This window comes from Eufriesea mexicana, unplaced genomic scaffold, assembly GCF_001483705.2.
Source record: "Eufriesea mexicana isolate 0111107269 unplaced genomic scaffold, ASM148370v2 scaffold6179, whole genome shotgun sequence".
Classification (NCBI taxonomy): Eukaryota; Metazoa; Arthropoda; class Insecta; order Hymenoptera; family Apidae; genus Eufriesea; species Eufriesea mexicana.
The window spans coordinates 228,159-235,865 of record NW_016914064.1 but is presented as its reverse complement, the minus strand read 5'-3'; the positions used below and the strand labels follow the sequence as shown (position 1 = coordinate 235,865).

At 55.9% G+C, this 7,707-nt stretch overlaps 2 protein-coding genes across 4 annotated transcripts in view; both read left to right on the top strand.

Annotated features, from left to right (window-relative positions):
* LOC108552322 (Bardet-Biedl syndrome 9) overlaps positions 1 to 1,717 on the top strand; it is a 14,488-nt gene extending 12,771 nt beyond the window's left edge. The window contains exon 15 of the mRNA XM_017906806.1: positions 1,650 to 1,717. The gene's annotated coding sequence lies outside the window, so the exon portion shown is untranslated. The remainder of the gene's footprint in view (positions 1 to 1,649) is intronic.
* The window catches only part of cv-2 (crosveinless 2-secreting protein), an 8,986-nt gene extending 1,314 nt beyond the window's left edge, over positions 1 to 7,672 (top strand). Inside the window, exons 1-11 of one of the 3 annotated variants that reach the window (XM_017906791.1) lie at positions 1,737 to 1,809; positions 2,627 to 2,807; positions 2,978 to 3,063; positions 3,806 to 3,905; positions 4,642 to 4,818; positions 4,885 to 5,067; positions 5,153 to 5,412; positions 5,532 to 5,691; positions 5,784 to 5,971; positions 6,046 to 6,443; positions 6,633 to 7,672. In XM_017906791.1, the coding sequence (XP_017762280.1) occupies positions 2,762 to 2,807; positions 2,978 to 3,063; positions 3,806 to 3,905; positions 4,642 to 4,818; positions 4,885 to 5,067; positions 5,153 to 5,412; positions 5,532 to 5,691; positions 5,784 to 5,971; positions 6,046 to 6,443; positions 6,633 to 6,891 (1,857 nt within the window). In that variant the 5' untranslated portion in view covers positions 1,737 to 1,809; positions 2,627 to 2,761 and the 3' untranslated portion in view covers positions 6,892 to 7,672. Of the gene's footprint in view, positions 1 to 1,736; positions 1,810 to 2,626; positions 2,808 to 2,977; positions 3,064 to 3,805; positions 3,906 to 4,641; positions 4,819 to 4,884; positions 5,068 to 5,152; positions 5,413 to 5,531; positions 5,692 to 5,783; positions 5,972 to 6,045; positions 6,444 to 6,632 lie in introns of those variants that run through there. The other 2 variants (XM_017906792.1, XM_017906793.1) reach the window with 2 other exon arrangements.
* Positions 7,673 to 7,707: the final 35 nt, after the last annotated feature.

The window sequence follows — 7,707 nt, the reverse complement described above, 5'->3', positions numbered from 1 at the left end:
TTCCCTCTCCTTTTTCCTTTCTCCTTCTTCGTCGCGCGATCGTTTCTTTCGCCTCCCGATTTCCTCTCGCTCCGTCGCTCGTCCTTCCCTCTCCGTCTCTCTTTCTCTGGCTGTGCTCGAGGCTCGACCGCGTTTACGCAAAGACGATTCCGCGTTCGAATTCCCGACCGATGGGTACCGCTGGCATCGCCGAGTCTCGCGGAGCCCGAGGATCGTCGAGGAGGAAAAACGAGGTAAATAGAAACCGATCGATCGCGCCGATGTCCAACGCGAACCGTTTTCGATTTTCGCTGAGGGAACGCAGAGAAAAAAATACGGAGTAGGGGGACGATTCGCGGGCGATGATCGCTTTTTCGCGAGAAACTCGTCGTCGGGGAAGGTTCGCCTCGAGGAAACGGCCGTTTACGTAACGCGATCAATCGAAATAACTTTTCGCGCGATTCCAGTCGGGTGTCCCTGGGGCTCCACAGAGGAACGATCGAAAAAGAATCGCGCGATGCTCGCCCAACGTATCCGGTGGTTGGTCCATGCGCCTGCGCGTGTGTGCACGTGTCGCCGCCGTTCGCCAACGGGACGAACTAATAAGGCTACGCGAGATAATACCCTTCCAGGGATTGCGGTAGCCCGAAAAACCGACGGTGGCCGCCTATCTTCGCGAACGCGAAACCCGGACCGTCCTAATCGCGGATGAACGAAACTCGTCTCGTCCATTAGGACTCCGCGTGTGCGCACGCGAGAGAGAGAGAGAGAGAGTGTGTGTGGGTGAGTAAGTGAGTGAGTGAGAGTATGAGAGAGGTGAGAGGGAGGGAAAGAAGTGGAAGGACGAAAGAAGCGCGTCGAAAATTTCGCTCGACTTTCTAAGCCGTGGACGCCGTGTCGTAGGTTTGGCCGCATTTTTTCCAGCCGTAGGAGAACGCGTCGAGATTCTATGCAAATCTCGGTCGGGAATAATCGCCCCCGGACGAAGAAAGGGCAGCATCTCGAATGGTGGAAGCGAGAAGAGGCGGGGCGCATGCGCGCGATAACGGTGGCGCAGGAGAATCGGCGCGTTCGGCGCATCAACCCTCGCGACGACGGTGCGCACGCGTGGATCGGGGCGAAAGGACGCGGAGAGACGGTGGACGACGCCGCCATGGTCGGCCGTAACTGCGCGTTTCTCGGAACCACTGCGAACCGGCTGTTACACGGATTTCCGAAGAAAGATTCCGTAGGTTGCGCGCGTGACTCGTGAAAATATACGGAGGTCTAGCGCAAATATACCAACGGCCGGAAGGTTACGACAACAATCATTGGTCGAATGGACGCGTTCGCGAACGTTATCGAGGAGATCCACGCGGTTCCTTTCTTTCTCTTTCTCTCGGTTCGAAGCGACACGCGACTCGGCGCGTTCGGCCCCACACGCGGCGGGCTGTCCACAGCCTTGATCCGAATTCGCGCGAGCGCGCGTATGCTACCACTCGGTCGCTTTTTCTCGCGAATTCACCGGTTTCTTCCGTAACGGCTCTCCTTTCTCTCTCTCTCTTTCTCTCTCTCCCTCTCTCTCTCTCTCTCTCTCTCTCTACCCCCCCCCCCCCCCCCCCCCTCCCTCCCCCTTTCGCCTCATGTGTCCTCGGTGCAGAGAGGATCGAAATTTGCTTTCTCTTTTCTAGTAAAAATCGTCGTGATCGGCGGCGGCGGCGAGGCCGAGGACGCAAACGAAGGGGAAGATGAGGACGCAGCGATTGTCATCGAGACCGTTGATCCTAGTTGCGGCCGTGCTGGCTTCGATTTCGTCGATCGATCGTTGCGACGCCTCCGAAAGCATAATAGGTGAGTTCGAATGGCTCTTCGCTCGTCGCGCACCTCGTCGTTTGCTCGATCGGTCGCGAATTGAACAACGATCCCGATCGCGATCGAAAGTCAGTGGAAGAAACGCGAACGAGGCGCGTTACGCTCCATTTACGAGTTTTAAACGCTCTATTCTTAGTTTATCTGCATTATCTGCCGGTCTATTTGCGCCGCGCGCGCGCGCGCGCGAAGCAGTCGGCTCGGACCGCCACTGAAAACCATTCGCGCTGCAGAGTGCGCGCGTAGCGGCTCTCGGATTCGTCGTCCTCTTTCGCTCGCCGATATTCCGTCGATATACCCCCGATATTCCTCCGATATTCCCCCGATATTCCCCCGATTCCGGGACCAGTGGTTGCATAATCGCGCCAACGATGTACGCCCGCGCGTTTGCCTTGACTTTCGATCCAATGCGTCCGAATCTCTCTCACCCTCTCCTTCTCTTTCTGTCTTTCTCTCCTCCTCGCGAGAAAGAGAGAGAGAGAGAGAGAGAGAGAGAGAGTTTGAGGAAAAATGGAGAAAAGGAAGAAAGAGAGGAAAGGAAAAGGGAAAAGAGTAGGATCGGCGTGTGGTGATTGGCGAAGTAGCTTTCGACGAAATTTCGAACCGGAAGTGAGAATCGTGCCGCGACTCGGCGGTCGTCGCCGTCGAATCGAGCGTAAACGCGACGGAGAACGGTAGCAGCGAAAGACGCGCGATGGTGTATAGATGCCGCTGCCGACGCTGACGCCGACTGTGCGTGGAACGAGGCGAACCGCGAAGAGGTTAGGGGTGCACGTTGTTAAAGAAAGGTTGCTTAAAGTGTGCAGGAATGGGAACGTGCGCGAGGGAACCGAGAGAGGAACGTTACGACGATGGCTTCTCGCTGACCTAACACGACGCGGCTGGGGAAAGGCTGGCCGAACCGTCTCGACCTCTCGTAGATATATGACCTTCGATGCGCGCACGATCGATCCCACCGGATATCGATAGCTGTGTATCACGTAAGTAACAGAACAGGCGATGAACCGAGTGACCGATCGACCGCCGCGTCTCTCGAATTCATGACCAACCACGCCACGAGACGACCGATTATTCACCGATGCGATCGATATCGAGATCGATCGAGACCCTTCCGCGTACGTTACCTGCCGTTCGCGGCCTCTGCTTGCAGGAAGCCGAGAGACCTGCGACGTCGAGGGAGAAGACTTCACCGTCGACAAGATTCCCAACACCAGGTGTTTCAATTGCTTGTGCAAGGTGAGTCGATCGAGGAAAAAGGGATCGAGAACGTGCGATATCGAGAATTCTCGGCTTCTTAGCGACGACGTCGTCGTCTCCGAACTCTCTCGGCTTATCGCTGCCGGCTATCGGACGCGAGGATTCCTCCAAACGGCGTCCGACGATGCGATGTTGTTGCAACTGTCGGCGAAACGACCATTATCTCGGGACGCGTTCGGTTCGTTGACTCTCTCTGCGCCGTTCCAATCGTTCCTCGTTTCTTTGGCATCGCGACGCGTGAACGCGTGTGCAGGAAACCACCACCCCTGGCAGCTGGCGGACGTGTGTACTCGAGGTACTCGAGGTACGCGAGATGCACGAAGCAGGACTAACTGGCGAACGGTGTGTCCCGTTCCACGATCGCCAACCACGCTCGTTTACGTTCCGCGATCGCGGAGTAATCTTCCTTGTTTTCGAGAGACGCTCGCGACCTTCTCGCGCGTTCTCGCTTATACGCTCCAGACCACCCGTGTGACCCGCGTTAAATTGCTTTACGTAATTCCAACGCTAGATAAACCCCAAAGGTTTAATTATAGGCCGCGATAAGAGGCGCGCGCGAGAGGGGGAGAGAGAGAGAGAGAGAGAGAGAGAGAGAGAGAGAGAGAGAGAGAGAGAGAGAAATAATTACGCCGGGGAAGTCGGACGATAGTGGCGAGCCAGAGTCGCGGGATCGGCCCTCGATCGAGCGCAAAATTATCCACCTGTTTCTTCTGTTTCGCAGAACGGTTTCGTCGAGTGCAGGAAGCAGCAATGCCCGAGCATCGAGGGTTGCTACACGTTGCTGGAGCCACGCGAGGACGAGTGCTGTCACAGGTGTAAAGGTACGCGAGGATGAGAGAAGAACGGGATCGTTCCAGCGCTAATCGTTCGAATCGCTCTAATTTTCTTCCATCTTCGCACCACACGCTTTACTCTCTCGGAGAGAGAGAGAGAGAGAGAGAGAAAGCGGGGTCACGCGCGGGTTTAAGAGAGATAGATAGCAGGAGAAGAAGAGAGCAAGAGAAGGCGCGAGTTGAAGCGAGTTGAAGCGAGTTGAAGCGAGTTGAAGCGAGTTGAAGCGAGTGGAATGTCCGGGGCGGAGCATTGTTCCCGGGGTACAAAGACGCTTCTGTTCGTCGATACGTCGATACGCCGATAAACCCGGGGAACTTGGGCATCGCCGCGGTCGACTGTTTACACCGGCAACGAGCATCGGTCGACAGACGTTGTTTCGTTCGGCCGAGGCCGAGCTTATCTTTCTCGTCTGCTAATCGCAGGCGCGCGCGCGCGCACCAGCCCACGTCTCCCGCGACGATGCTATAGCCGTCACCGCGGCACGATCGCTCTTCTGTTCGCCAAATTCCTCCTCTCGTCGTCGCGTGTACCGCCACGGGGTGGTACTTTTCCGATAAATCAGATAAAACCACCACATCGCGCGTCATCGGGAAAATTCTTCCAAACACCCGATGGCGCAACGATTCATGATAAATCGCCTCTCGCTCTCTCTATCTTTCTTTCTTTCTTTTTCCGTCTTGACAGTTTCCAAAAGTCCTTGCTCTGTTTCATTACCGTGGAAAGGTTGCACGCGGAACGGAGTGTACCATGGATCGGATACCGAATGGACCGAGGGGAACGAGCCGTGCAGGATCTTCACCTGCAAAGCCGGGGTAATCACCGAGTCCCGATTGCACTGCTACACGCCTTGCGCGAATCCTATACCGCCAGCACCGGGTCAGTGTTGCCCGATGTGCGCCGGTAAGTAAACTCGAGACGGAGCGTAGACGGAACACGCGATCGTCCTCTCTGTCTGCCGTTTCGCAGGATGCCACGTGAACGGGCAAATGGTGACGGCGGACAGATCGGTGACCACGACCGAGGACCCCTGCGTGACTTGCAGATGCAACTCTGGCCGGCTGACCTGCGCGAAACAGGCTTGCCCGGTGATGCATTGTCCTGTCTCGAGAATCGTCCACGATCCCGGCGAATGTTGTCCACGTTGCAAAGGTATGGTAGAGCACTTTCGTTGTAAACGGGGCCGCTCGGTTTGCTCCTCGCTCTAATCGTTGTTTGCGCGCGGTCGCGCGAACAGGCAGCGGAAGATTCTTGACACCGCCGAAAGGTGCGTGCATGCTGGGAATGGGTGTCTACAACTCCGGCAATCAGTTCTATTTGGATCAGTGCACGCGATGCAGCTGCTCCAATTCCGCCGTCTCCTGCGTCCGAGAGACCTGTCCCGTGCACGATTGTCCCGCCGAACACCAGATCTCTCTACCGGGTCGTTGCTGTCCCCAGTGTCCCGAGGTCGAGGAGGCTCGGCCGTCTTGCACCTATGCCGGCAAAACTTACGGGGCGAGTATTTATCCCGATAGGATCGCGGTACCCATACGTGGAACACCGGGTCCGGAACAATCCGTGAGTGCGGATTTTTCTCGTTCGAGGATTTAAAGGTTCTGTTTTGTCCTAGGCAGGATGGCGAAACTTGGAAGCTTGACTCGTGCAAGGCATGCGCCTGCATGCAAGGTAAAGTACGATGCGCGATGCCCATGTGTCCACCGTTGAATTTGCCCTGTCCACCCAACTCGAGGCTGGAACATCCGGAAGGCCAGTGCTGTCCTCGTTGCGTCGAAAGTAAGCAGCAGCAGTCTGAACCGTGTAAACTATCGTCTAAATTTTCGTCCATACTTTATCATCGTTCCCTCGCGTTGTTCGCGTGTGTACAGGTGACGGTGTGTGCACGGTGTTCGGGGATCCGCACTACCGCACCTTTGACGGCAAATTTTACAGCTTCAAGGGAGCCTGCAAGTACCAGTTGGCCAGCGATTGCTCGGGACACACGTTCAGCGTTCGAGTGACCAACGATGCCAGGTCGACGAAATCCTCCGCTTGGACGAAAACCATCGCGATCAAGGTAAGCACCGGTAGCCCGCCGCTATCCACTCTGCACCGATACTGATCTCTCTGTTTTGTCCGCGGTGATCGTAGGTGGGCGATTTGAAGGTGAATCTCGGTCAGAAGATGCGAGTGAAGGTAAACGGGAAGAAGGTGGAGATACCGTATCGCGTGGCGAACCGGCTAGACGTGAATCGAACGGCGGATAGCATAATCGTGAGCACGCAGATCGGAATCAAGGTTCTCTGGGACGGGATCAGTTTTCTCGAAGTATCCGCGCCAACTTCGTACAGGGGACGGCTCTGCGGTCTCTGCGGCAACTTTAATTCCCTGCCTAAGGACGACTTTACCAATCGTCGGGGCAGACTGTTGCAGGATCCTCAGCCGTTCGGTCAGTCCTGGCTGGTCGGAACGAAAAGAAGCTGCCTAAGAACGAAGCCGATCGCGAATCTGGATCGGAACAGGCGTTGCAGAAAACGAAAGGATCACCGGTAAGTCGTCGCGTTCCGTCCAACGCGAGAATCGATTTCTTCCTCTCCATACGCATATGTATACACATATGATACTCTCTCTCACACACACACACACACACACACACACGCGCGCGCGCGCGCGCGCGTACGTACGTAGATGCCGGTGGTGTGCTATCTTTCTAATAACGGCGACATCGATGCACGCAGGTTGTGCAACAGGCTGAGATCGCAGATCTTCGACGCTTGCCACAAGAAGGTGAACCCGACCATGTACTACAAGGCTTGCCTGCAGGACATGTGCGAGTGTCCGACCGAGAACTGCTACTGCGAATCGTTTACCGCGTACGCGCACGAGTGCAAGAGGTTGGGCATTCAGCTGCCGCACTGGCGAAAATCGACCAGATGTCGAACCGGTTGGGACCAGTTCTCCAGTGCCGGGGCCTCGCTCGGTCCGCGTTTTCCTTGATCGCGTCCCTTCTTCGTCCTTTCTCTCGGGCATCGAGCCGAGAGTAGAGGGTGTGCGTGTCCCGAGTGTGTGCGCGCGCGCGCGTCTGTGTTTGTACGAAAGCGAACGAGAGAGTACGATAAAGCGAGTGTGTGCGCGTCCGCGCGTGTGTGTGTGTGTGTGTGTGTGAGTGAGTGAGTGTGTGAGTGAGAGAGAGAGAGAGGGAGAGAAGAGTCCGAATCCGAGTAGCAGTCACCGACGAAGATCGCGATCGATGGCGAGAAAACGATCGTTTGCGCCCTCCCTTTTTTCCTCGCTCTCTGTCCGCCGTTCGTTGTCGGATGGAAGCGGATTCGCGAGCGACCGCTTCGCGAAATTCTCAGCTAGTCACCGTTTGTCGATCGCGCCGAACGATACCGATTTGCGCGTGCGCCGAGCAAACGCACCACCGTACAACCTTTTGTACACTCGCGTTCCCCCGTCGACGATCGCTTTTCCCCTCGTCGTCATCGTCGTCATCGTCGTCATCGTCATCGTCGTCATCGTCGTCATCGTCGTCGCCATCGCGAATACGTCGTCTTCCTCCTCTTCTCATCGCGATCCTTTTCGGAGCTCGGACGATTCCGAAGCACCGTGCAGTATTTCGGCCGATGAGCAGGCTCGCGGCATACCGTCTAACGTCCCAGCATTTCCACACGCGCTCGACCGTGCGTTTGTTAAATCCACGATATTCGTAGATTTCAGCCGACACGCGTATAATCCCTCCTCTTCCTCTTCCAAAGCTTTTCTTTTTATTATTATTATTAGTAATATTATTATTATTAATATTATTATTAT